At 58.1% G+C, this 27,985-nt stretch overlaps 1 protein-coding gene across 4 annotated transcripts; it reads left to right on the top strand.

Moving 5' to 3' along the window:
- On the top strand, positions 1 to 27,985 carry UVSSA (UV stimulated scaffold protein A). 4 transcript variants are annotated; one of them, XM_044267963.1, is made up of 14 exons: positions 1 to 30; positions 1,497 to 1,735; positions 2,631 to 2,961; positions 3,595 to 3,715; positions 4,580 to 4,966; positions 5,884 to 5,996; positions 6,255 to 6,383; positions 14,438 to 14,549; positions 20,624 to 20,762; positions 21,381 to 21,500; positions 22,131 to 22,314; positions 22,663 to 22,771; positions 25,287 to 25,461; positions 26,691 to 27,985. In XM_044267963.1, the coding sequence occupies exons 2-14, from the start codon at positions 1,638 to 1,640 to the stop codon at positions 26,782 to 26,784; spliced, it is 2,112 nt and encodes a 703-aa protein (XP_044123898.1). In that variant the 5' UTR covers positions 1 to 30; positions 1,497 to 1,637; the 3' UTR covers positions 26,785 to 27,985. The 4 variants fall into 4 exon arrangements, with proteins under 4 accessions (XP_044123898.1, XP_044123900.1, XP_044123899.1 ...); XM_044267965.1 differs by having other exon boundaries at positions 16 to 23; positions 1,636 to 1,735; XM_044267964.1 differs by having other exon boundaries at positions 16 to 30; positions 1,636 to 1,735.

The raw sequence follows: 27,985 nt of genomic DNA, 5'->3' as shown, positions 1-27,985 counted from the left end.
GGAGGGGCGAGGCGAGCGGCCTGGTACGCGGTAGGTGTCGCGGTCGTCGCGATACCGGGCAGGGGCTGCGGCCGGGCTGGGGACCTGAGGGCCGGCCTGGTGCCTGGACTGTTTCTGTCCTTCTCCCCAGGACGCGCCCCTCAGCCCCGCTTTCTTCCTGGAACACCAACCGCTCGTCCTCTCCCTCCTCCTCCCTCCTCGCCGTCCTCCTCTCCGTCACACTCTTCGTCCTCCTCCCCTTCCAACTCTCCATCCTTCTCCTCTCTGGGACACCACCCCTCCTCCTCCACTCCCCTTCGTCTTCATCCTCCTCCGCCTCCTCCCCCCCACCCCCGACACTCCCCCCCCACCTCCCACTCCTCTCTGTCCTCCCCTGGGAAACTGTTCCCCCTCCCCCTCCCCCCCCCCACCTTCTCCCACCACACCATCTCTCCTCCTCCTCCCTGGGACACCATCCCTCGACCACCACCACCACCACCACCTCCTTCTCCCTGGGACACTATCCCTCCTCCTTCTCCTCCTCCCCCTCCCACACCTCCACCACCACCTCCTCCTCCTCTCCCCACCACACTGTCTCTCTTCCCCCTGCCCCTCAGGACATTGTCCCTTCTTCTCCCCACCCAGGATGCCATCCCTCCTCCCCCTCCCTGGGACACCTATCCATCCTCATCCGCCGCCCCCTCCCCCTCCTCCTCTTCCCCTTACACGGTCCCCTCCTTCCCCTCACCCCACTGTCCCCTTCTTCTTCTCGCTAGGACATTAACCTTCACCCCTTCCGCTTTCTGGACACTTTCTCCTCCCTGGTCACTGCTTTCTCCTCCTCTCTGGGACACCCCCTCTTCTGTCTTGTGTGGCCATGGTGCCCTGGGCTTAGGAACTCTGGCAGAGTCCATGGGAGGGACCCATGGTCAGTGGGGGATACCGGGAGGGTGCTCAGATGAGATGAGCAGCTCCCTACACCTGCCAAGCGGGTACTGAGTTAGTGTCAGTGACAAAGGTTACTGCTTGAGAGTGGCTCCTGGAGGGGCGCCTGTACAGTGCTGGGCCCAGCCCCTCCTACCAAATAAAGCAGTCCCCCTCCTACCAAATAAAGCAGCCCCCCAGCCAGCCTGACCCCCGTGCTGCCCCCAGTTTCAGTTCCTGCTGAATGACTGACTTCCTGGGCCATCAGCCTCGCTCTTCGTTTCCCTTTCTGCAAACCTGATGCATTGCTCAGCCCTGGAGTTCTGGGTGCAAGTGATTCTGGCCCATAGCCACTCACTCTGCTGTCTGCAGAGGCTTCCTGTGGGTTGTGAATGAGCCGTGTGCTGAAGGGAGAAAGGGCCACAGGCACCTTTGGGAAAAACTTATTTAAATTTTATCTAGGCAGTTGAATTCTTGGGTTGCTGAGGTACCTCCCACATGTGGACTCTAGAGTTAACTCTTCTGTTGTGCTTTTCCTGATTTACCACCCAAAATGCTGTGCCCAGAATACCATCTGCGTTGTATTTCCGCAGCCAGGTCACATCAGAGGCTAGGGCTGGAGGGGCAAGCCTTGCAGCCCCCCGGAATGCCCAACACAGTGAGCTCAGGAAACGTGTAACAGACCGCGAAGGCTAGGTGGTCCTTCCGTGTCTCTGCCACGCGTATTTCTAGATATGGATCAGAAACTGTCCAACCTGGTTGAAGAGCTCACGACTTCGGGAGAACCCCAGCTGAGTCCTGAGAAAATGAAGGAACTGAAGAAAATTTGCAAGTATGTCTTAAGGTTCAGCATTTCAACACTGGCTGGCTGTGCAGGTCCAGACACTCCTGGGGGCAGGACTCCCACCACCTTTGTCTGTCAGCCCTGCCCGTCTGCCCCCACCATGGCCTCTGTACAGGGAAGGAAAGGCCCAGGATGTTTCCCCCAGGACCCTGCAGGTCCCAGCTCTGGTGGGCAGTCACCTTGTGGGGCAGTGGTCCCAAGGTTGAGGGGGAGGGCGTGTTGGGCTTGAACACTTCAAAGGTGGCTTCAGCTGGAACAAAGTTGAAATTCACTGATTGTCCTTATTTTAAGTAATGAAGTTTTTAGCTTTTGACAAAAAAATTGCAGCCCAGATCAGGTTTCCCTGGAGACCCAGAACAGCAGTGGCTTCTTTTGCAGGGAAGGTAGCTGGGAGGGGCGGCAGGAGGGGGCAGGGTATATGCCGGCTTCTGCGGGGGGAGGGGCGGCAGGTCCCTTCCTCCTTGCTTCAGTGCCCTCCCTGGCCTGCTGGGGAGGCTGGAGACCAGGGGTCTCTGCTCGGGTCGGACTGTAACTCCTTGAGGCTTTGCAGACCATAAAATCTCTGCGATGGCCTTTCAGCCATGGACAGTAACAGGCACGATGTGACGGGGCGGTTGTGCTTGTGTCCCAATAAAACTTGATGGGCACTGACGCTGGCTCTCGTGGTTTTCACATGTCATGAAGTATTATTCTTTCATTAAAAAACGTAAAAGCCATTCTTGCTTGTGGGTCATACAGAAACATGCGGGAACCTGAGGGCAGTCGTTGGTCCAGCCTGCTCTGGACCGAGGGGAGGGGAGTAGGAGAGGGTGCGTCCCTGCTGCTTTGCACACTGTGTACACACACAGGATCAGGCCTTGGCAAGGATGACTGGTGTCCCTAGGTCTTCGGAGGAGCAACTCAGCCATGCCTACCACCTGCTCATGGCCCAGCTGAGCCAGGACCATGCCGAGATCCGCCTCTCCGCATTCCAGGCCATAGATGAGCTCTTCGCTCGGTCCCACCAGTTCAGGATGCTGGTTGTTTCCAACTTCCAGGAGTTTCTGGAGCTCACACTGGGCACTGACCATGAGCAGCCCCTGCCGCCCCCCAGGGAGGTGGCCCAGAGGCTGCGACAGGCTGCCACCCGGGCTATCCAAGGGTGGAATGAGAAGTACGGCGCGGCCTACAAGAAGCTGGCTCTTGGCTACCACTTTCTAAGACACAGCAAACAGGTGGGCAGGCCACACGCTTTGTGCTGCGTTAGTGGACAGACTTGCCTCTCAGGGCCAGCCAGTGTTGGGGGCAGGGCTCCTGGGAGCAGGGCGGCAGGTCCGGGTGGAGAGAGCTGGGACTCTGGTCCCGACTTCACAGAAAGCCAAATGAGAGAAAGGGGTTAGCTTCTCAGATGCAGCCCTGTTCTGTGTCCTGGAGTTGAGTCCCTCCTGGGTCTGCTGTGGGCTCTGGTGGTCCTGGGTGCATGAGACCCACCAGGATTGGCTGCCATCACCCCTGCCCTCCTGTCTGGGCAGCTGGCTGGTCCCCTCTACAGCCTGAGCATGCTGCCTGACACTGCATGTCCAGGTCCCCTCCTGGGGTATTTCTGGGTCCCGGGGTGGGGCGAGTGGCTCCTTCCACTCCCTGGCACACACACTCTTCTCGGAGGCATGCTGCTTTCTGGACTGTGGGCTGGCTGTGCTCAGCTGGGGATCGATCATTGCTGTCAAATGTGTTTCCTTGTGTTTGGAAGCGCTGGACCCCAGGGACCCGGAGGATCTGGCTCTGTGCTGGCACGTCTCCTAGGTCTGTTTGACTTACTTTCTTTGTGTTCTGTGCAGTCAGATCTCACATCCCCTTCAATTTCCCAGGTGGATTTTCAGGATGTGAGTGGGCGGACTGTGGCAGAGAGAAAGCGGGAGGAGGAGAAGCAGAAGCGCTTGGATAGAATCTACCGGGAGAAGTCTGAGCGGGCCATCAGGGAGATGGAGGGTGAGTGACTTACCAGGCCTGAGGGCGCTGGGCCTGCTGTGCTGCACCAGGGCTTTGTGCAGCCCACCCTCTGTGCCCAGGTTAGGGCAGACCTGAGCCCTGGTCTCAGGAATCTCTGGGTGGCCGCGTCTCTCCTGCGCCCCCTGGTGGTGAAGAATGGAAGTTCTCCTTCATGACTCCTGAAAAGTCTCTTTGCTGGAGGAAGCAGGGAATATGTGTCTGTTCATCTCATGGCCCTTGTTTCCTCTTGCCAGCACCCACCACTTCCAAAACCTGATCCCTCTGAGCACTCGGCCCTTTCCATGACGGGCAGGCGCCAGCTTAAGGCATTTCTGGCTCGCCTGGCCTAGGGGGAGCCTGGAAGCAGGCCTCTGTCACCTGAGGAGGGTGCTGGCTGGCCCTAGGCAGATCCCATCGGCAAGTGGCTGGCAGGAATGGAATGGTCAAGATGTGCTCCAAAGGGAGGATTGGGAAATGGTGTGTGTCCTGATGGCTCCCCACGGGCCTCCCTTGTCCGAAAGCTCTGTCCATGGTGGCACATCCCACTCAGTGTCCGGGGCACCGTGACCCTCATGGCCAAAGTCCAGACCTGAGCGTGTCTCTGAGGACGTCCCAGAGGGCAGCCTCGTGCTGCTGAGCTGGTGGTTTCCCAGTAGTCACCAAGCTTCTGCACGCCCAGGGCACTGGCCTCTGCTGGGGGGCAGGAGGAGACCTATACTTCCATGTGACATGTCACCCCCCAGCCCACCTGCCCTTGGGCCCACCTGCTCCCGGAACATCGCCCTACCCTTGATCCTGGGCCCTGCACCAGGGGAGGCAGTGCCCTGTGCTGGTGGCCCCAACAGGCCATACGTGTGTTTGCAGAAATGGCCGAGGAGATCCGGCGCTGCCTCACAGAGGTGGAGAGTTGCTTTCGGCTACTGGTGCCACTGGACTTTGCCACAGGCGTGGGCGCCTCATTGCCCACAGTGGCCTTCGATGTGTCTGTGGAGAGTGCCTCTAGCTGGGCCAGTGCCGGAAATCACGGAGACGAGGAGCAGCCCTGCTGTAGCAAGACCTTGCTTGCCTCTGCCAGCTGTCCAGGAGCTAGCAGTGGGGCGGGGCCCCCTCAGACCACCTCAGGGGCCAAGGATGAAGAGGAGGAGGAGGACGAGGAGGAGGACAGCGACAGAGACAGCGACGAGGAAGAATTCGTGCGGTGCCATGGGCTGGGTTCCCACAAGTACATGCTGAATGTGGAGCTCTCCTCAGGTAACTGATAGCTCCTGCTGGCCAGCCAGGGCTCTCTCCCCTCAGCCATGGGCCTTAGGGATGCTGCTGAGAGCCCAGACTTCCCCAGACGGTGAGCAGGGAAGAGACTCCAAGGTTGGGGTGAGGGGTGACTTAAGGCTCAGTGTCCGTGGCTCCACCCTGAGATCCTCCTTGTGATGGGCTGGCCTCATTTTCTGGGGGACTGGAGAGCCCTTGGGGAGGCTGCAGTGCCTGGTCCCCGGCCCATCGGGATCAGAGGGTGAATGTCAGGGATCAGGTGCCCCCAACTCTGGCTTTGAAGGAAACGTAGTTGGATTGTGGCTTTCCATCACGTTTGCAAGGATGCCATGTGAGAGGCAGGGCCCCGTATGGCCCGGCAGCATGTGGGGTGTGGGTGGTTGGGGGCCCGTTAGGGGTGTTCACAGAGGAAGGCTGGTCAGCCTAGTTGTGTGAAGACCTGCTGCCCATGGACCTCTTGGGTGTCAGCAGCCCCAGGGAGCTAACAGCTGTTGGGGGCCAGGGAGCAGGCCGTGTGCAGGAGGTGGGGTGCCTAGCTAGAGACAGATCAGGTGACAGGATGCAGAGGGGGGCCCGTGTGACTGAGCCCCGGTATGGGATGTATGGGGGAGGGGGCTTGACAGCTCCCCGGGCTTGCTGGTTGGCCTGGGGCTTGTGTATCTGTGTGAAAGCCGTGTGGGGCCTTGGGGTGTGGTGTGGGGGGAGGCATTAGTGTGTGCGGGGGGAGATGGTCCCCACCAAAGCCAGATCTTTAAGTAGCGCGTCTGTTTCTCAGGCATGAGGTGCAGGGTCCCAGGCAGAAAGTGGCTGGGGCAGGGTGGGCAGCAGTGTGGGTGGTCCCTCTGCGGTACTGGGTGACCCACCCTGGCTCCTTCAGTGACCTTCATGCTTTGTTCCAGACAGTCTGAGGGTGCATGAGGACGAGGACAACCATGCCGTCATCCAGTCAGCCCGGGACGCGCTCAAGCTTATCCAGAACAAGTTCCTGCCAGCTGTGCGCTCCTGGGTCCAGGTGAGGTCTGTGTGTGCCGGGGTCCTGGGGCAGAGTCAGGGGCCCACGGGGTGTGCAGGGGTGACGCTGCAGGGGGGTGGGGAGGGCTGTGCCATCCTGGGTCCAGGTGAGGTCGCATGTGCTGGGGTGTGCAGGGATGACGCAGGGTGGGGAGGTTGGTGGGGAAGGACTATGTGCTCCACGTGGTGTGCAGGGGTGAGTTGGGGGGTTGGGGAGGGTGCCCTGGTCCGCCCAAGTGATGCGCCCCCTCATTGGCAGCTGTTCACCCGCGCGGGGATCCATGGTGGGCACTTAGAAGCTGCCATCGACCTGAAGGCAGAATTGGAAACCACCCTGCGGCGGTCGGAAGAGCTGGACATTAAGCCTGAGGAGGGACGTCGGAGGGAGGTGAGTGCCACCACTGGGTTGGGGAGGGGTGACAGCAAAAAGATCTCTTTGAGCTCTTTTCTGAGTCAGCAAGCATCACTGGACTTTGGGAATATTCTGGTTCCTACTTCAGTGGGAGCTCCTCTCCTGAAATGGAAGCTTTGGCCCTGGGGGCCAGAGAGCAACAGGTTCCCTGCGGATGAAGGGTTGGAACAGGGTCTACGGCAGGAGGGAGTGGCAGAGCTGGGGTGTGGGGGGTAGTGATCTAGTCTGGAGGGAGATCCCAGGGCCCTGGAGGAGATCTGGTAGCTGGCCATGGGCTGAGTTGAGACCTAGTCTAGCCCCACTGCACAGCTGCACCCTGAGCCCCCCGAGCACTCCAGCAGAGCCTCCTGTGAGCTGGTAAGGGCCTTCCAGGCTTCAGGGCCTCATCCCTTCCACCTACATTGCAGCCGAGGGCGCTTGGTGTCAGACTGCTTGTGACAGACCGAGAATCAGGACTTGGCCTTAGCTTTATGCAGAGGGCCATGTCCCTGGCTTGGGGAGTTGGGAGGCCCTCCCAAGCAGGGCCCCACAGAGGAGTTCCTGGGCGGCGAGGTGGGGTGAACATGTGGCCTGGTGCCCCATTTGGGGAAGCCAGTCCAGGCCAGGTGTCTGCTGGTCGGGTGGCACCTCATGGGCCCCATGTGGTTTGGTCGGGAGTGGCTGGTCACCTTGAGTGCTGGGTCACGGGGCAAGGTTGTAGAGCTGGGACAGGCCCACACTTGTTGATGGGGCACAGGTGAAGTCTATCAGTTCCTGAGATACCTCTCGTGGCCTGTGCCAGGACCTAGACCTTGATGTATGGGATGAACCTGAGAGCTGTGTCCTTTGTAGGTGTTCTCAGGGCCTGCCAGTAGGGTGGGACAGCCAGAGCTGGACTGCGGGGGTGGCGGGGTGTCAGCACAGCTGCTGGCCTCTCAGAAGTGAGAAGGCAGATCCCAGAGTGCCCCTCTCTGCCAGGGTGCTGGGACCCCGGACCTGGCCCACTGAGCAGGGCCCTGGCTCTCGGTGGATGTAACTGTTTCCAGCAGGAGCTCTGTGGTGGGAGGAACAGCATTCCCCAGTGGGGAAGAGAGCAGATTTGGAGCCACTTAGATCTAGGATGGACAGTAGGTGACAGGCTGGGTCTTGGACCTTAGTGACCTTGATCTCTCCAGGACCACTGGACACCTGTTGCAGGGCTGTTGCCCTCGTGTTTCTGAGCATCTGCCCCGCTGTCCTCCAGGTGCATGTGTGGGGGGTCCCCGGAGACCGGCAGAGGGCGGTCTTGCCTTTCTTCCACAAAGCTGTAGCATCAGAGGAACGTTCTGGGCAGGGAGCCCAGCCTGCATGCTGCCTGGTATTTGCTGGCCGATGTCCTAGAGGGGTTTCTGTGGGCACAAGATTACTTGCAGAGCCTTGTTTTGGGGATGTGACCTCATTAAGAAGTTAGTTTTGTGAATTTTGACCAAGGTGGTTTTGTTTTTTGTTTTTTGTTTTTTTTTTTTTTTTTTACAGCAAAGGAAGGTTATTTTCTGGTCTCAAGAGGGAGGTAATCTGGTCAGCTCTTCCCAGCATGTCAGGATTTAGCTCTGAATGTTAGACAAGCCAGGATCATGGCGTCAGAGCAGAGGCTGGCCTGAGAGCAGGGAGGGGTGGGGAATCGGGCTGGCTCCTCTGGGTGCCCCCTTTATGATGCCCTGATGACCAGCCCCCCCCCCCAGCAGGGGCTTGCACTGGGAAGGAGCTTGGGAGGCACCCTCAGAGCAGCAGGGGCTTTAGAGAGAGCCCTGGCAGCCATGAGGGCTGGTTGGGCAGCATGACCTTGTCCCGTTGGGCCTGGGGCCACAGCACCACTGGGGCCCATAGGGCCCCGAGCCTAGAGCTGGCAGAAGAACCATCTTGCCTTGTGGCTATAGAGCCTCCAGGGGAAGGGCCCATCTCCTAATGGACCCAGTGAGGCAGGGGTCCGCGTGTCCCTGGAAGCCGCAGCCTCCCAGCGGGAGGCACAAGGTGCTCCATGTGGTGGGTTCCAGCCTGCGGCAGCCAGTGAGCAGCAGCTGGGAGGCCTCTCTCCAGATGCCCCAAGGTCTGGAGGAGACAGAGTGGGCTCAGGCTCCCCGTGTGGAAGTAGCCCTGCCCTGGGTGCCCTGGGACTGCCAGGGTTGGGCTGCTAGCTCTGCTGTGGCTGCTGTTATCCCCACATGGACCCCTGGGGCCCCCACAGGGCCTTGACTGTGCTGGGACTGTTGGGCAGCTCCTGCACTGCCCTCAGACAACCAAGCCGGTGGGGGCAGCTCCATGCTGCTCCACGGAGCATCAGGGGTACTAGGGGCGTCGGGGATCCTGGGGGCGCTGGCAAGGGTGGGAGGCCAACCCAGAGGAGCGCTGTGGGAGAAGGGGCCCAGCCCCTCCTGCACAGGGACAGCAGGGCCAACTGAGCCAGTCGCTGGGTTGCCTGGGGGAAGGTGGCGCAGTGGGAAGGGAGCGTTCCTGCCTCTGTCAGTGCGCTGACGGTTTCCAGACGCTTCTCCACAAGCTGATTGAAAAAAGGAACTGCTCTGAAATCCTTGGAGATTGTGCTCGCCGCACTGGCGGGCTGCGGCACCTGGAGATGAAGCGATTGGGGCACGAGTAGCTGAGTGGCAGCGCCCTGCTCAGGTGAGCGTCGCTTCCCAGAATAGTGTATCTGCCCATCAGCTCCTGCTCCACAAAGGGCCTGTGGCTGCGGGAACCACTGCAGTCTCTAGAAATCATGAGCGAGCTGCCCTACATGGTTTGCCTTAGCGTTTCCCCTCCCACAGGGGCTCAGTGTCCTAACTGTGCACAGTAGGCTGAGCTGGGGGTGCTGACTTGGGAACGAGGGATTCAGTATTGGAGAACTTCAGACGGATGGGCCGGAGATGAGACACAGGGCTTCTGGCTGGTATGCCGCTGCAGTCAGCCCATGGGGAACAAGCCCTTGGGGTGGGGGTGTTGGGAGGTGGCCCTTTCTGGTTTGGGGTTGCTGTTGGTTTGTACATACTGCTTTCCCTTTGACACAGAGGTTCCGACTTTGAGAAGTATTTAAGCCAGTTTAAATACGTTTAACTGTTTGTTTTATAGAGTGTGTCTCTGTTGTGTTTGGGAGCAGCTGGGGATAAATCTCAGATAGATCGATGTGGAGCATCATTGGGTAGATTTAGTCTCCAGCCTGCTGCTGTGGGGAGTGTAATAATCCGCGCCTGCTACATTCATTACACTGATAAAAATCCTTTGTAAACTTTGAAATTGCCTGCAGTTTAATTATGTAGTCAAGATCACCAATTATTTTGTATTGTGTAATTAACAAAATATTAATTTCCTGCCAACTAATATGTCTGAAAAAATTAACTTCAAGCATCAGTTTATGTAAACTCTCAGGAAGATGGGTTTTCTTTAATGGCTGGGTTGTAGGTTTAAGTGGGTGAGATGCTTGTGTGGGTGTCTCTGTTCTCACCGACCAGCCATCTGACACAGTGGCCACAAGGTTTAGACAGCCAGCACATCCTCATTCCAAAAGCAGACATCACCCTGCAGGGCTCTGGGAGGCTTTTTCCCATGCCAGCCACCCCTGCCTGCCTAAGCGGTCTCCCCAGCGGACGGGCCTTCTGGCGGAAGAACTTCCTCCCGCCTCGGGAAGGGGCCCTGGACGCTCTTGCTGTCATCGTGTCCCACAAGTTTTCTGTACCGTGGGAACCACGTGAGCGCCAGCTCCCTGTAGGTGAAAAGGACAGAGCGGGAAGCTAGGGAATGAAATGTTGAACGAGTCAGGCACCCCAGGGAGGCAGGGAAACTAAATCAGCCGGCAGTGGGGACCTTGTGCTCGGCAGGGCCAGTAAACAACCTTCCTGGAGACAAGGCTCCCTCCATCACACTGAAGGCCACTCTGTGGCTGAGGGCTTGGAGCTGGGGGAGGGGTCCGCACGCCTCGCCCTTCTCACCGGTGCTGGGAGAGCACACATAGGCTCCCCACTGCTCAGGGCCAGCCCTCTCCCCTGTGCCCTAGGGCCCTGGAGCACAGCCCTACTGTGCCCAGGCTCGCCCTATGCTGCTGTGCACCTCTTGCCCCTAAACACCTTCCCACAAGCAGCCCTGGGAGGTGGGTAATGTCACCTCCCCATTACACAGGTGGGAAAACTGAGTCCAGGGGAAGTCACGTGAGTCTCAGTCTCCGAGGCCACTGGTCACCTGCATTTTGCCTGTGCAGGTTCGGCTGAGGGAGCAGGTTTCCCTGTTCTTGTATGGGTGCCGCTTCCATGGGTGGTGAGAACCGGGGAAGTGGCTGGCTCTAACCAGGAAGCACTGTGTACTCCGTGGTCATGCTATTGGCATCCTGTCCCACGGCTCATCCGCTCCCACGGGCCTCCCCAGGGCAGGTGGCTGCAGGGGAGAGGCTACCCGCCTGCGGCTCCCGGGTCGCTACCTGTGCTGGGGGACGGATGTGCCCAGACCCCACCTCGCCTTGGACACGGACCTCCAGGCATCCCATGGCCCCACAACATGCGCCGCTGGCAGCCTGTCACCAAGGCGAAGCCCTGGGGAACTGCATCCCGAGCCCATTTGGATCAGACAAGAAAGGGGGTGCCAGTCACTCTGGACACGGTGGCGCTTGTGCATCAGCTCGTTCCTGAGCAGGAGGCCATGTGCATGTAGCCTGGTCTGCGTCTGAGAGGCCTCTGTGTGGCCTGGGTGGTGGTGGCCTGGGGTCCCTGTTCCCTTGTGTTTGCCCCAGTCAGCCCCGCAGCCCCACTGTCCTCTGCCCTCTGAAGGCGCGTCCCCAGCCACTGGAGATGCACATGAGATATTGGCTGGGCTGGGCAATTTGCACGGCCTTCCAGGGAGGGCATTAGCATATAAATAGCAGATGCAATGACGACCATCACAGCTGAGCACGTTTAATTTTTAGTTTATAAGATAGAATGGGGTTTTAAATGCATGGCCATCAAGCCGCTGAAAGACAAATGCAGTTTGGAGCTCACTTGTCTGACGAGGCCTTACATCATTTTTTTTTTTTTTAAAAAGGGAAACAGACACACATAAAACTGAACAAAAGTGATTTCTTGGGTGAAAAGTAATTGAGATTGCGCACCGAGTTAATTAGATCGTACAAAATTTATTCAACAGTCCCAGCTGCATCTCGTGCGTTTGGCGGGCAGACCCGCTCCCAGACCAGGTCGCTCTTCCTGTTCCTCCTCCAATAATCAGGAACCCTGATACCCCCACTGCTGTAAGCTGATTGTGTTGTATATTTTAGACGTTTTATTGCTTGTTTAATTATGATCCTAGAAGCTCATTTTTCTAAATCCTTTTAACTGTGGATGCAAATCCATTTTTAGGATACCGGTGGAAGGCCCACAGGCCTCCTTGGCGCCTCCCTGCTGCAGCCAGCTGGCGTCTCCTGGTGTGGGAGGCGTCTGGTGGGCCACAGGGTTCTGACCGCCTTCCCAGGGACTCCACTTGTTGGAGGTGGGTGCACAGCCCAGACGCCGCAGGGACGGGGTGGGGAACTGCAGAATGAGAACAGTTCGTAAGTGGACCCCATTTTGAGAACCAGTTGCCTCCTTGTGGCGTGATCTTCTTCCTTCCCAGGGTTCTCAGGGTGTCCACACACCCCTGCCCCACGCCCTGCCCAGGGCCTTGCCTCCCTCAGGTCTGGATTCTGGCCACCTCCCTGTCCCACCCCGGGACTGGCTCCGGTGGGCTCCTACCTGCTGGCCTCAGTTTCCCCAGGCCATGCTGTTTGGCTGGGGTCCTAGAGAGGGCTTTCTGGCCTGGCTGGTGGCAGTGTTCTGTTCTCTGAGCTAGCATTTGGTGTGAGGCCCTGGAGCAGGGCACACACAGGTGTCAGAGCAACGACCACTGTGCCTAGTCGAGGGGCTTCCTCTGCATCTGGACAACAGATGTCACTGCTCTTCCCCCATGGCCTGGGGGTTTCAGAGCACTGTCGCAGCCCCAGGAACTCCATGTTGAACTCGGAGGCTCTGGAGTGCGGATTTGCAGATCTGGTGTTAGCAGCAAAGTCTGTCTCTGGCCCGGGGTCACTACGGGTCCAGGGGCTACCCGTGGCCGGATAGCTCCCTGCTCATGTGCACAGGTGGGTTGTTGCAGAGGCCAGCGGCCCGGCTTCGGGGACCCTGAGGGGGCAGCTCTTACCCCATGGGTCCTCCTGGAGGTGGGTACGACCTGGCAGACGTTGTCGGTGCTAATTTAAGAACAAAGAGCCGCCTGGGCTCCGTATTTCATCACGGGAATAAACAGTTTTCGTTGGGGAGAAAAAGGGTGTAATTCCTAATAGTTAGCTAAGCAGCTGAATATTTTTTAGGAAATGAAAATTTAGTAAAAGTCCCTGGTGAAATTGAAGGGTGTGAGTGGTGAACGTAATATTTTATGAAAATGACCCCCATATTTAAAACCCGCTGCGCTCTGTTATGCATTGTAGCACCCCGTCCACATCTACCTTTTAGAAAATTAAAACACATAAATTCTGTTTAGTGTTTGATACGCACTGCACTAGCCGAGAACCGTAATGCCCTAAAACCTTGGGCTGCTTTCCACCTTTCATAAATTCCTGGGTAGATTCTATACAAAAATAATTTTCAGGTCCGTGGCTCATTGTTATTCAAACGTGATTGATCGCCGTCATTTGCCCAGCTCGGGAGTTAAGTGCCCCTGTCATTTCCAAAGAGTATAATTGGGACGTTTCACAGGTCAGTGGTGGAGACAGGCTTCCCTTTTGATCAGTGTTAGACTGATAACAAAAAATTACAGTTTCCGATGATTAATGTCTGCCAAGCTTCCCAGATGCACTGCCGTGGGTTGTGCCCAAACATAGTGCATTTGCATCTGATTATGCCTCCGGGGGGCAGGCGTCCTGGGCTGCAGGTACGGCAGACAGACGTGGTTGCTGGTGGCTGCCACCAGGCCTGGCTCTGTGGCGATGGGCAGCTGTGGGGGGGGAGCTGCCGGCGTCTGTGACTCAGCCAAGCCTGGGGTGGCCTCCCACCCCCGGTGTCGCCCTGGCTGTCCATTCTCCGTTTGGGCCTCACCGGTGCCTGTGAGCTGTGCTGCAGAGAAAGACTTCAGAAGTGAAGGCATGTCACAAGGTTCTCCAGAGTTTGCCTCCGTGATTGGCGTTTATCCAACAGGGCTCCCCATCCTGAGTGTTTCCTTATGGGGGATTGAAACTGTGGTGCGGGGTTTATGTCCTGGTCAGGCTGAGCTGGCCCCCGAGTGCTCCGGGGTGGATTGGCAGTGGGGCAGGCACTCCTGCTTCCTCCCTGCCGTGACCCTCTCAGGAAGGAGCAATCCCTGCGGTTTGCTGTCCCCCAAGTCCCATCCTGGGGCTTGACCCCTGGGGGGTCACTGAGAATGTGGGGCCAGTTGCAGCAGCCTGACTCCCCCAGTGTGTGGTGGCCCAAACTCCTCCGTGGGGACCTCCATGGAGAGGCCAGGTGCTACTTAGCCAGTGGGTTTGGGGCAGGGGTCCGGGTCTCGTGGAAGGAAGCCAGCTCCCTGTAGTTAGTTCTTCAGGCCCTCTGGGCAGGCTAGGGTGGAGGTTGCCCCCAGCTCCTCTGGTAGCTCTGGACCCCTCACCACACTGACCTGGGTGGGGAAAGAGGCATCATTGAAAGGAAACTGTTTCTTTTTGGCTTTTTAACAAGTTACTCTTAAGGACAGAATATTTCAGAAATGCTGTAGTCACACCAGCATCCCCAGAGCTGCCCCAAGAACGGCCAGATGCTGTGTTTCGACCTGCAGGCAGGGGCGGCCTTGCCTGTCCTGGGGCTCTGGAAACACACTCACTCCGTTCCTCTCCCAGCATTTCAAAGGGCACCAGGCGGTGGAGCAGGTTGAGCATGGTTTAGACTCGGAGCTGTGGATCTGGCATGAGCTCAGGAGTGGGACCAGGCCTGGAGACAATCCTTGGTCTCTGGGCTGTGGTGCAGCCCATGCCTGACCCGCAGAGGCAGGACTGGGAATGTCCAGGCCTCTGTGCTCTGTTCATAGGCAGGTCTGGGGGGTGGTTTCCACAGGTGGCAGCCCCAGGGGACGAGGAAGAGGATGAGGATGATGGGGACTTTGTCGAGGTCCCAGAGAAGGAGGGGTATGAGGCCTGCATCCCTGACCACCTGCAGCCTGAGTACGGTGAGTGCAATGGGAGCGGGTGGGGGTTCCTGCTAAGGATGCTGACCCTCAGGGCGTGACCTTATATCTGGGGTCTGGGGCCCACTGAGCAGGGGAGCCAGCCATGGTGGCCACCCCGCCTGCTAACATTGCAGAGCGGTCACTGAAAATCATGGGATTCTCCCCATTTGTGCTCCAGGTCCTTTTGGGCCAGGCTCCTCCCTGAGGCCTGCCCCACCGTGGGCTCCCCCTGTTCATGGTGGGCAGGCCCCAGCACTCATTCACTGGGCACAGCCAGGCTGATGCTCCATGAAGGGCAGCCCTGCTGGGGATACACAGGTCTCAGCACAGGGGAGCGAGTCAAGGAGAGGTGCGGGTACCCCAGAGCGGATAGAGAGCCCGGATGGCTCCTGTGCCCTGGGGAGAGTGCTGTGGGTATGGGGTTTGACTCTCGAGGTGCCAGGAGACTGCTGGCCGTTCACCAGCTCCTTAGTCCTCAGGCTTCATTGGCCCTGGTGTCCCCACTTAACCACCTGTGGAGTCACAGACTGTGCCGCTGGCCCAGGGCTCCTGTGTAGCTCTTGGCAGCGAAGGGTTGTGCTTTGGGAAGTGCAGACTGTGTAGCTGTGACTGCTCAGACTACTCAGTGTAGACTGAGCAGCTGTGACTTCTCTTTCCTGTCTGGGGTTTCCTTCTTTCGCACGTCTGCACCCCAACATGGTGGCCGTCTGGTGAGAGGGGGTGTGGACCCGTGGAATCCACCCAGCACACACACAGGAGGCCGGTAAAAACAAGATCCGTGGCTTTTGTGGAGAAACAGACTAGTCGATTTGTCTCTGAATCTATAAGATGAAATGTGAACTTTTCCACAGGGTGTAGATGGTAGGAAGCTCAGCTGGGCCTGTTAGGGGCAGCACGCAAAGCAGCACATCCAGACCTCACAGTTGCCGCTGGCAGAGCCCTGGTTCCTCTCCTGCCGGCTGGCTGCCAGCCTGGTGTTCTCTCCCTAAGCACCAGCTTGGATGTGGAAGCAGCGGCCACCCATCCTGCCCTCTGCCCCAGCCATGCAGGCCTTCACGTTTTAATTTTCAGGTCTTCCTCTAACCACTAGGCACCCCTCCTGCCCTTCGTTCCTCTGTGTTCTGTGCCTGAAATGGCTTCGGTTATGCTGCCGTCCCCCCATCCACCGCCCTGGATCAGGGGCTCCCTGTGGCCAGAGGCCTCACCTGCCCCCACGAGGGACCTGAGGGCTGCCCAAGGCATCTGTTAGGAGCAGTGAGTGCCCTCCTGTGCCTAGGCCAGAGTCCAGCAGAAGCCCAGCCACACCCGAGGCTGCCTGTGCCCAGGCTGGGACAGTGGGCAGTGGGCAGGGGGGCCAGGACTGCCAGAGAGCAGCTCGCACACGGTGCACTGTGGTCGCTTCTCCAGGTTTCTGCAGCGGAGGAGTCTGGTGATGGGCAGGCCCAGTCTGAGCACCTCCTGTGGCTAGCAGCGCATCCAGCAAAGGTTGGGCTCAGAGACCCCGGGCCCTGCCCCTTGGGCCTGGGACCCCTGCATTGACCCTCAGCTGGTCCTCTCAGCCTTCTCCAGCCACAGGCACTTGGCCTGGTCCTTGGCACATCCTGCTTGGAGGGCATGGAGCCTTTTCTGCAGAAGAGAGAGCTCGGCCTAGGGCTGTGTTGGTAGCCAGCTCTGGTTGTAGCAGGGAGCATGGCTACAGTCCATAGAGTGCTTCATCTGTTCCACATCCACTGTGCCACAGAGGCCATGGCCTCCAGCAGGCGCGGTGGGGCTGCCGCCACTCCCACTGGCGAGGTGCTGAGCAGGAGTGGCCGAGGGGACTGGGCGACAGGCTGGGTAGGCCAACCATGCTCACAGGACATGCACCTGGACTCCGCACAGCCCTGGCACCGTGGCAAGGGGACCTGCCAGTCGTGGCCCCAGCCACGAGGGAGCAAAGATGAGCTGTCCCCACGGAGACATTGCCAATCCCTATAGTCTGCAAGCCTGACAGTGTGCAGGCTGCCTCCTGCTCTGGGCTCCCAGGGCACCTGAACGCCACCTCCTTGTGAGGCCAGGAGGGCCCAAGTCCCTGGTGCCCATAGCCACGCCTGGCCCATGGAGGGTACCTCAGGAGCCCAGGAAAAGAGGCAAGACTGCTGCCAGCCCCCCTCTCTTTGCTCACGACATCCTGTGTGTAAGCCAGAAGGTCATGCCCATGGCTGACATGGGTCTGTGTTTGCAGACAGGTGGGCTGCGGGGGCCTGGCGGTGATGGACCCAGCTGGACTAGGGCCACAGGGTCTCGAGGGTCGGGAGGACCCCAGAGACAGCTGTGCCACCGGTGGGCCCACCCTTGCCACCACCCTAAATCCCACTGGGAGCCCCCGCAGGCCCCAGGGCTCTGGAGGCTTCCAGACACAGAAGTGTGGCAGCCGAAGCAGTTCATAATGCTGGTTTATATTCTGCCTCTGTTTTTTCAATTAAATGCAGGTGAACCCGCAGTAGATTGGTCTAAATCCACACGGCTGCGGAAGCTGGTGCTTTTTCTTTCTCGTTTCTTTCTGTGAATTTTCAGCGAGGGGCTTTTATCTTCCCCTTAATCCTACCATTTCTGTCAGGACATAATCTCTTTCTCAAATTTACATTTTAATTACAAGGCCAGCTGAACTAGGTAAAATCAATAATGTCAAGCTCGGCGGCCTAACTCCGTGCGGAAGCCGCAGCCTCTCCATTTCCCGCTATCGATTCATCGCTCCCGCCCTGTCTGCCTTAGCGCTCCAGGCAAATGGGTGCCACTTGGTCAATTTAAACAAAAAAGGGGATTTGGGCATTTGTAGGATTCTTTCTAAAAGCAACGGTGGGAGTAAATCTGATCCCAGCTCCTGTACTGGGGCCCGTACCCGTCTGATGGCAGAGTGGCCGGCTCTGCCAGAAATGCTCTCTCCCTGGCTGAGGCATACCAGCTGCTTTTTGGGGTTTTACTTTGAAAGTGTGTGTCAACGAGATTGATTTTCTACAACAATGTGAAAATGGTCGTGTTTTTTTTAGCGCCCTGAGTATTTACTCTGCTTTAACACGCTTACCCATCTTTTTAATGGTTTAAAACAACAAATCAATGAAAAATATATTTCATTCTTGTAACTCCTAGGAATTCACATATTGATCCTTTGGCTGTGATTGTATCCATCTAAATGCCACAATGCCCACTTATCAGCCTCCCCCAGCACCCCGGGCGCATGTGTGTGGCTTGTGCACACTCGTGGGGTTGGCTGTCTGCGACAGGCTCTGCATAGTCAGTGATACGTCTTGTCAACATCCCGAGTGGGGGTGTTGGGGGCTTTCGGGGAGCTGGGGCCAAGGCGGCATGGTGATGATGGAATCTGGGCTGGGGTCCCAACCCTGGCGGACTTGTCATGCCCGAGCAGCTCTGTCCTCTGCTCTCAGCTGTTGGAACCTGGGAAAGGGCAGCGGGCGGGCTTGCCGGGCATCTGTAGTAGGTGCGGGCACATGTTTCCTGCACAGGGCCTAAGGGCTTCTGGAGCCCCTGCGAAGCTGTGTGGGCCACATGCCAGGGAGACCATGCACAGAAAGGGGCCCGTCCGCTGCTGCCCGTGATGCTGCGGGGGACTGGGCTGGACGTCCCCGAGTCGGGTCAAGCTGCCCCTGCTGCAGAGAGCCCACGCCTAAAGCACACGCTTTAGTCCTTGGTGCTGCCACGTCCCTTCCTGTTCTCTCTAAATCCAGTGTTCGTGAGTTGGTGTTGGAGGGTGCTAGGTGGATCTGTGTTCAGCAGGGCCATCTACACCGCAAGTCTGTGTGCTCAGGAAGGGAGTGTCAGAGTGTGTGTGTAGGTTTCTGACATCTGGGTCTTCACTGCCCTTTGATCGGCTCTTGGCTGCTCCCTGACCCAGGAATGTGGTCTGGGGGCGCTGAGGTCCCCTTGGTCCTCCTGCCTGTGGTCCTGTCAGGCACGCGTGTGTTCTGAAGGGCTTCCTGGATGCTGAGTCCCATGTGGCTGTGGATTTGGCCTTTTTGGTCTATTGTGTGAGGGTCCACAGAGCCGGCCATGGCGAGCCCCTGAGCCACTTACCACGTGTACTGTGTCTTGTGTGTCTGGAGCCTGAAACCCGGTCTTTCTGGAGACACGGTTGTCCTTGCTTTCTCTGTTCCACTCTACGGGGTGAGTCTGCATGGCTGTCTTTAGCTTCATCGTCTTGTTGACTGTTTAAGTGGGTCTTGTGTGGACCACAAGTTGCTAAAAGTTTTAGAACTAATCTGCCTTTTAGCTGATTTTAATCTGTTTAATGAATTGTTTCTGGTTGTTCGATGTTCCAGACACTTTATTACCCACTGGGTTTTCTTTCCCCACCTTTTGTTTGGTAGGTTAATATTTTTTCTGCTAGTTTTTAAAGATTTTTTTTTAATTTTTTTTTATTTGACAGAGAGAGAGATCACAAGTAGGCAGAGAGGCAGGCAGAGAGAGAGAGAGAGGAGGAAGCAGGCTCCCTGCTGAGCAGAGAGCCCGTTGTGGGACTCGATCCCAGGACCCTGAGATCATGACCTGAGCCGAAGGCAGCGGCTTAACCCACTGAGCCACCCAGGTGCCCCTCTGCTAGTTTTTAAAACATTCCATCAATATTGATAAAATTGTAAGAGCGTTGATTTTTCTGAGATTTATCCCTTATTTTTGAAAGGTTCATCTTCATGTTTCCTGTGCACGGTCCCGGTCCCGTAACACTGTCTGCACCGCCCTCCCCTCTGCGACCCCCCCAGCCCAGCACCCTGCTCACTCCAGCTCAGATCTGGTGCCAGGTGTGCAGTGAGAGGCAGAGGTATCACTTTGTGCTCCTGCTTGCAAGCCTTGCCCCAAACTCCCTTTCCTCCCTGACAGATGGATTGATGACTCGCTCGGAGAGTGTTTTCAAAGCAGGCCTTCCTGTGGCTCTTGAAAGGGTCTCATGTGTGTGAGGCTGTCCCTCACAGGCACCACAGGGTGCTAGTGAGCTAGATAAAAAGTTCTAGCTCGTCTTCTCTTTCAAGCTTCTCAGGAGGAGCTCCAGAGACTTCACGTTCACGGTCACTGTTAAAAACACTGGTGTCGGTGGGATGCATGTCCTTTGCCCTTTCTGCTGTTCCTCTCTAGAAGCTTTTTGGATCTTTCTCTTCATCTTATCGTCCTTAAGTTTCCTTGTAAGTCTGCCAGCCATGTTTTCTCTGTCTCTTTCTTGACACTCAGTGGGCCATTTGGGTAGTTCCCAAATTCCAGCAAAATTGGGTGTCTTATTTCTTCAACTGCTTCCCAACTCCAGGTATTTTTTCTGTGCTTTGGAGGCCAGTAGCGAAGATGCTGACATTGGTATGCAGCACATCCAGTGTCCGCACCTGAGCTGTGAAAGCTGCCATCTGGCTTCATCCCATGCCCGCTGCCTGGGGTGCCCACCGCCTGGGGCGCCCGCTGCAGTCCCTGAGTCATTACCGCTGTCCATTGTGGGGAAGTCTCTGCTCTCCCCTCCTCTTCCGAAGCTCCAGTGTGCTCCGGGCCCCACAGCCCTTGGGGAGAATGCAACACACCTGACCTGCCGGACATCTCGCCCTCTGTTTGGAACATGCTGCTCAGCTTCCTTCCTGGCATGTCACAGTCCTCACATGTGACTGTGCTCAGCCCACAGGACCTCAGCTCCCACGGCGAGTTTGGGGTGGTACGCCTCTGCTGAAGCCACCCACACTGTGTGCTGCCCTGGGACCCTGGCCTGCACGGGGGCAGTGTGGCCATAGGCCCTGCAGAGAGGGGCCGGAGGGGGCCAGGGAGGGCCCCTATGGTGCTAGGAATCTTCCCTTCACCCTACTCTGAGTATTTGGGATGGACGCTGGCCTAAAATCTCTGCAGCCTGGTAGCCTCGTCTCTGGCCATCTCCGGTGGAGGTGTACAGAGGCGCCAGCGTGGTGGCCTCTTCTGGCTGGAGCCTGGCTGCAGGCTGACATGGGTCATCACTGCTGGGCCATCAGCAGAGGGTAGAGATAGAGCATAGTGCCCCTGGGGGTCGGTCTGGGGTCATGGGAGCAGTGGCTAGGAAGAGCTCCTCTGTGTTCCAGGGCTGGAGAAGGACCCTACTGCCCGGGGCTTGCAGGCCAGGAGGACAACAAGGCAGGACGAGGAGGCGCATGACCCCACCTCTGCTGCTGCCCAGCATCACCACCTACGTGGACGCTCGCTCCCTGCCCCGAGCCCCAGGTGACCTCCAGATGCCTACCTCTGCCTGGTGCAGGCTGCCCAGACCCCTCTGGCTGTGTGGGGGTGACTGTGGGTGTGCCCCGGGCTGGATGAGCACCTGCCACTGTCTGTGCCTCTGGCTTGCATGGGAGAGAGGGGTCCTCGGAGAGCTGGTGGGGACAGGTGTCAGACCCAGGAAGAAGTCCAAAGATCTGAGACCAGCTCCCTGCAGAGCTCCCTGAAGACCTCTGGGCTTGGTGCCAGGACCCAGCGGCTGCCCTGGACCCCGAGCCCAAGGTGGCAGAGGTCACTGTTTGGACGTGTTGACCTCGGGGTCTGTGTCTTTTTTTTTTTTAATTATTTATTTATTTGACAGAGAGAGATCACAAGTAGGCAGAGAGGCAGGCAGAGAGAGAGAGGAGGAAGCAGGCTCCCTGCTGAGCAGAGAGCCCGATGCGGGACTCGATCCCAGGATCCTGAGATCATGACCTGAGCCGAAGGCAGCGGCTTAACCCACTGAGCCACCCAGCGCCCCCGGGGTCTGTGTCTTGAGGAGAGCAGAGGACAAGAGGGAGAGACGGGGCCTGTGGCAGCTCCTGCATGCACAGTCAGCATGTCCTGTTCTTGTGACCTCGCTAGGACGCCTATGGGACACGAGGAGGCCGGGAAGCTGGCAGCAGAGCGGGCCCGGGCACCTGTTGTACCCTTTGGGGTGGACCTGTGCTACTGGGGCCAGGAGCAGCCGGGGAAGATCCTCAAGTGAGTGTGGGTGTGTCTGGTCCCACCTTTCCCCGGCCCACAAACACCATCGGGCCCAGGGCCTAGCTCTGCCTCACCCTCCCTGTGGGGGCGATCACCACATGCAGGCTTTAGTAGGACCACAGAACTGTGCTAGGGGGCACCTTTTAGACCTCTTCTGAGCCTTCCTGTGACTCCCTAGGGAGACGTCCTGCACCATCCTCCTACAGTCTGGCATCATGGGGTGTGAAGGATTAGGCTGCCTGGGCCCAGGGCCCTTCCTGACCCATCCTCGCCCCTCCAGTGCTCTGACTCAACCCTGCACGTGGGCCAGGCCTGGGGCTCTGCGAGGACTTCCCGGAGCTGTCCCTGTGCTGTGCCAGCCGGCGCTGTCCTCTGGGGGCCGCAGATAAGAAGGGGGCACAGGTGGATCCACTGGTTAACCTGCTGGGGAGCTTGCAGTCCTGGCAGGCTGGGGGCAGCCATGGAGGCTGGTTAGGGGAGGACCCTTTCTGAGTTTGGGCTTGTGGCACCTGTGACAGGGTCCAGAAGTCTGGGTCCGCTATCCTCAGACTGCCCTGCTTGGCCTGGCCTTGCCGCCACCGTGCCAGGCAGCCTCCCCATGGTGGCTCTGAGAATCTGGTGTTGCAGGTGTGACTCTGAGCACCGCTTTTGGAAGCCCAGCGAAGTGGACACAGAAGTGGACAGTGCCGCTGTCTCAGAGATGCTGCAGAGCCGCTCCATTACCTTTGCAGGGAGGTTTGAGCCCGTCCAGCACCGGTGCCGTGCCCCGAGGCCCGATGGCCGGCTCTGTGAGCGCCAGGACCGGCTAAAGGTGAGGTGACAGCCAAGGCTGGCAAGGACCACAGGCACACATGGGCATGGTTGCCGCTGGAATGGGGTGGCTGTATGGAGTGCTGGGCTCTCGCCGGCCCCTGTGAAGTCAGCTGTGGCCCTTGATGGGGCCCCTCCTCAGAGAGGGCTTGTCCATGGCTGGCCCGCGTTGCTCTGCCACCACCTCGTGCCTGGGGTTGGGGGTCTGATGTCCAGGACCTCAGTGCTCTACGCTGGTTCCTGTATGCCTGCCCCACACAACCCCTCCTGTGCCTGTGCTGCGCTGAGCACCAGGTGGCCGGAGTGAGGGAGGTGGCTGTGGCCAGAACTGCTCTCCTCTTTGTCCCAGTGTCCATTCCACGGGAAGATCATCCCCAGAGATGACATGGGCCGGCCCCTCCAGCCAGAGGACAGGGCCTGGGAGCAGAGGCGGCTGCAGAAGGGGGCGGGGCATGCAGGTAGGTCTGGGGCCAGAGCAGACGGCTGGGTGCTGTGTGGGGGGATAGCCTGGGACCCAGCGGCTACCTGCTGCCTCCAGTGTGTTCGTAACTCATGGCAGCACCCCGGGGAACATGGGCTTCTGGTTGGGCCAGGTTTTCATATTGCTGCCCCCCGGGAGAAACGGACTCATGGCCAGAAACCATCATGTTGTTTGGTGGCTCGGGTCTGGGTTCTGAATCACGTTTTTAAGGAAATTGGAGAATGAAGGTAAGAAGGCTATTGGCTGAAGCCCATGCTCCAGAGAGGAGAGTGGCAGGTTCTCTGTAGCATGGGAGGTTTGGGGCATGTGTGTGTGCACACAGCTGTGAGTGCATGTGCTCGTGTGCACAGGTGTGTGAGTGGGATAGGTGTGCAAATGGGGTGTGCATGGGTGTGTGCACACGGGTGTCCAAGTGGGATGTGCATGCATGTGTGCATGCCCAGGCAGACATAAGAAGGTCCCAGGTAGGCCCTGAGCCCCAGGACTCGGCAGCCAGTTCCGCACAGAGGCCATTTCAGGTTCTGGCTGATAGACTAGCTTCAGGCCCTGAACCGCAGAAGTGTTCTCAGGACAACTTGGGGAACTTGTCTCAACACAGTATGTGTGTCGGTGCCCTGTGCTGGGCACATGCCACAGGCTGGCCACCCTGTGACTCCTGAGGGCCCCTGAATAGCAGGGTCACATGGTGTCCCCTAGAAGTGGCTGTCACTGTCTGGGAAGCATGTGGGTATGTTCAGAATGTGGGGGTTACCCATCACACCTCTGACCCGTCTCGGAGTCTCTGTGGTTTGTCAAGCCTGGGCTAGGGTCTGGAGGTCCTGGCCACCTGGGGCTTTCCCTGTCCCAAGAAAGCCACGTTGTGGACCCGGAGCCCCCATGTGCGTGGGGGCAATGCTGGCCTGCACGTGAGGGTCCCAGCCAGGTGGAGTTTATCGTCATTAGTGGGGTCTTTCCCTTTGACAGATTTGAGATTTCAGGCTGATGCTGTGTCTGAGCCCCCAGGCTGGAGACAGCAGCAGGGAGGGGCCCCTGACCTACTAATCCATGGGGTGAGGCCTTCCCTGGTGGCTCACACTCAGTAGCAAATTAAGTGCGTATTTTTTGTGTCAACTCTGAAGAGTATCTGGTTCTCCAGGCCTCGGTGACTTGTTAACAACAGGTATCGGGCTGCGGCCGCGGGCCGGCGCTGGCCAGTCAGATGTGAAATAGCATCTCTTTACTAACTACAGTATTGATCCCCGCCTCCCTCGCACGCGCAGCAATTTTCTTTCCCCGGCGCTAACCTTGGTGACAATGCACCAAGCTCCAGGCCCGCCAGCGCACAGGAAGGCCGTGCGGCCCCGGCAGCTATTGATTTTCCTCAAAGGCTTTTAAATTGCTCCTTCATTTTACTGAGATGCTCATTCCATCTCTCCCGGCCGCCGGTATTTTTCCGTGGTGTTTAAACAATTGCTCCATTCACTGGGCCCCTAAACTGTGGCGCCTTCTTATTATGGGAGATAAACTGTTTAGACAGTTTTCCTTAATCTCGGATTAATCGTTCCTGGATCTGAATTGTGCGGCCCTGTACTCCTTCACTTCAAAAAATCAACTTGGGGAGGCTCAGCCATCTGTCTGGGGCGCATGTTCCATGGGGTTCCAGTGGGCATGTTGGGCACCAATGGCATGTAGGGTGCTTGGCACCCTCCTGTGAGCTGGGCTCAGTGGCCCAAGGTCTGGGCACATGAGGGGGGCTGTGCTGTCACCCTCCTGACCAGGATGCGCCTGATATCACAGAGCCCAACCCCACCTTCCAGACGTAGGCCCTCTCCTACTGGGACCAGAAAGCTGAAGCCAGGATGGGAAGGAGAAGCCAGGGCATGAGTGGGGCCATGGGGACCCCGGCATGAGACAGTGAAAGCATTCCTTGGTCCTGGCAAATGAGCATGCTGGCCTGGCTGTGGTGCAGCCCCAGGCTGGCGAGGCCAGGCTCTGTGGGACGTGGAACAGCGTCCCCTGCTGCATTGCCTGACCTGGGTCGTAGCAGGAAGAACAGAACTGCCCTGGTAAACTGACTCCCTCATTGAAGCCCATTGCCAAGTCCTCTTTGGACAAGTAAAAAAGAAAGCTCAGCCTGTCCTGAGCGCTGGGCCCTTGCTCCCCTGCTGCACGCAAACACCAGTCGTCAGATGGGTCTGGCCGCTGTCATTGGGGGCCAGGTGGACCAGTCCTGCTGGAGGCTGGGAAGTAGCCTGCCACTGGCGCCCATCTCAGCTACCTTCCTGCCTGGGGGGCTAGTGGGTACACCAGATGAAGCTTCTGGGTCCCCTCCCAACTCTTTTCTGGCATCTGGTGGCACAGGGACCTGTGGGCCCAGGATGGGTGGGCAGCTCTGCCTTGCCGTCTGCCCCCTTTGTTGCTGGCCAGCAGTGGGCCGAGACGGGTCAGGGCTCGGGAGAGAGGCTCTCTGGTCAGGGTCAGGAGTATCTTGAAATCTTGGGGTCCCTTTGCAGATTGGCAGGACCCCGAGTTTATGAGAGATGTGGAGGCTGCCACTGGAGTGGACCTTGGCTCGTCTGGGTCAAGCAGGAGCAGCAAGGGCAAGAGGAGGAAGCATCCTGGCCTCACCGACCTGAAGCGGCGGGCCAACACTGCCCGCGCACGTATTGCCAAGAAGGTGTTCGCCAAGTAAGAGCTACTCGCCCCATGTCTGCCCCCCGCCCCTGGATTTGGGGACACTAGAGGGGCCTGAAGCTGGTCACCCCGTAGGTGGTGGATGAGCTTCACTGCCCAGCCAGCACTCCCTCCTTTTCTGGTGGTGGGGGGAGGCCTCCATGGGGGCTGCTGGTGCAGGGCCAGCTGGCCCTGGGGGGGCTGTCTTGTGATCGTGCCCGGAGGTGTCCGCGTGGGGACAGTGGGCAGGGGAGGCTGGCCGAGACTGGGGAGATGGGAAACACCACGTGGGTCTCTGCTTTAGCAGACCTTGGCCTGTGCTGCCAGGGAGGGGGCTCTGGGATGGGGCATCTCCAGAGCCCAGCTGGACATGCCTGGCGGCTGGGGACTTGGCAGGGCTCAGGCAGGAAGGCTGCCAGCCAGTGCTCTCACTGCCTGCCCACCACTGGGGCTAGCCAGACGAGCACACTCAGGGTGCTCCTGTAGGAAACCCTGTGAGGCCGTGGGCTCCTTGGTTGGATCTATGCACACGTCATGGGTGCCATCAGGCCATCCTCGTGGGGCAGCCTTCTCAAGCAGATGACACCTGGAAGGCATTCTGCTCCATGCGGTGGCCGTAGGAGGCAGGTCCATCCTGGCCAGCATCACCACGTACTTGGCCTACGCAGGGTCGGACAGGAGGGAGCCCCATGAGCTCATCCTGTTGGAGGGCCACAGGTGCCTGAGCCCCGGAGTTGCACCTAGTGGTCACCTGACACTTGGGGGCAGCAGGGCATCACTGCTTGGCGACCTCAGAGGCTTCCTCCTGGGCCCAGGGCCCTGCTGAACAGGCAGCAGACAGGCTGGGCAGCGAGACACACTTGATGGCCCATTCGAGTCTTTACTGGCAGGCCTGCGGTGTTGCCCTGTGGCTCTGTCCTGGGGCGCTGTGCATGGGGCCTGCGCCCTCGGTCTGCTCCCCTTCCGGCCTGCTGGGCAGGCTCTGCTGTCAGTCTGTGGTGCAGCCTGGCGCTGGTGAGGTTGGGATCCTGGGGGCTCGGGGCTTGGAGCTCCCATGGGGTTGCTTTAGGCTCCGGACAGGTAAGCTGCAGCCACTTCTGGGCTGTGTTGCCCATCTGCACAGTCTGAGCAGTCTGCATGAGGCAACCACTGAGGACTAGGGCCTAATCCCAGCCAGACCACGCTCGGAGCCCAGAGCCCTGGCCAGGCTTCCCTGATCTCCTCTTGCTCTGCTTTCCCCACAGGGCTGCTGTGCAAAGAGTGGTCACAGTCATGAATCAGATGGACCGGAAGAAGCACGAGAAGTTTGCAAACCAGTTTAACTATGCACTGAATTAGAGGGCCAGACATGGTGTGTACAGTCCCCTTGGCTGTCGGCCCCTCTTCTGGCCTCCCTCAGCCAGGGTGCCAGGATGGGAATGCAGACATGGGACTGGGCTAGAACCACAGCCACCATTTGTTGCATGGATTTCTTGAGCGGAAATAATGTGCGTTCTAATCACAGTGCCCCAGAGGTACTGATGCTCCCCTGCCCTGGGGAGCCCCAGCCCTGCCCTGAGGAGCCACTGCCATCTGGGTGATATGGGTCTGGCCTGCCTGAGAGCCTGGAGGTGACACAGGCAGCGTGTCCTTGCAGAGCCCCAACTCCACTTCCCAGCCTTCTCCCTGAGCAGTGGTCACTTGGAGGGACTCTAGGAAACCTCACACTTTCACATAAACACTGTTTTTAAAACAAGCAGGATCATGAGCCACTTGGCGTCACCGCTCACGTTTCCAGCTCACGGAGCACTTTGTTGATGGTTATGCATCAGAATGCCAGCAACTACCTCACGGTTTTCATGTTTTTAAAAAACAGCCTCATACTCTCACACCCTAGAATTCACCCTTTGAAAGTGTACCACTTAGTGGCATGAAGTGCACTGTATAACCTAGACCAGAACCTCTACACCAGGTTCCAGAACTTTCTGTCACCCCAGAAGAAAGCCTATCCCCATTTGCGGTCACTCCCCTTGTCCTTCTTCTAGCCCCTGGCCCCTCCTGATTTGTTCGTGGCGCTGTCCTTTCTGGGTGGACGGCGTCTTAGCAACATGTGGCTTTTTATGTCTGCTTCCTCCATTCACTTAGCACAGCGTCTCCAGGGGTCTTGCGTGTTGTGGAATATGGCCCCACGATGACCCCTCCATATCACGGACATTTGGGGAGTTCTCACACCATTTGGCTGTGATGAGTAATGCTTCTGTGAACATGTGTGTCCAAGTTTTGTGTGGACATATATTTTCATTTCTCTTAGGTTTATGCCTAGAAGTGGAACTGCTGGTTCATTTGGCCACTCTGTGTTTACTTGTTGATGAACTGCCAGACTGTTCAAAAGCAGCTACCCTGTTTTACTTACATTCCTGCCACAGCACGAGGGGTCCAGTTTCTCTGTGTTCTTGCCAACACATGATCTCTCCTTAATCTTAGCCACCTGGGTGTGAAGTGGGTTTTTTTTTAAGATTTTATTTGAGAGAAAGAGAGCATGAGAAGGGGGAGGGGCAGA

The sequence above is a fragment of the Neovison vison genome, chromosome 11 (assembly GCF_020171115.1).
Source record: "Neovison vison isolate M4711 chromosome 11, ASM_NN_V1, whole genome shotgun sequence".
Taxonomy (NCBI): Eukaryota; Metazoa; Chordata; class Mammalia; order Carnivora; family Mustelidae; genus Neogale; species Neogale vison.
This window is presented reverse-complemented; position numbering and strand designations above follow the sequence as displayed.

What these genes read in the sequence shown, in the direction of transcription:
- UVSSA (XM_044267963.1), top strand. Translation starts at nt 1,638, where the DNA reads ATGGATCAGAAACTGTCCAACCTGGTTGAAGAGCTCACGACTTCGGGA. An exon ending in CTGTGCGCTCCTGGGTCCAG is followed by an intron (nt 5,997 to 6,254) that starts GTGAGGTCTGTG and finishes CCTCATTGGCAG; the next exon opens with CTGTTCACCCGCGCGGGGAT. An exon ending in CTCCCTGCCCCGAGCCCCAG is followed by an intron (nt 20,763 to 21,380) that starts GTGACCTCCAGA and finishes TGACCTCGCTAG; the next exon opens with GACGCCTATGGGACACGAGG.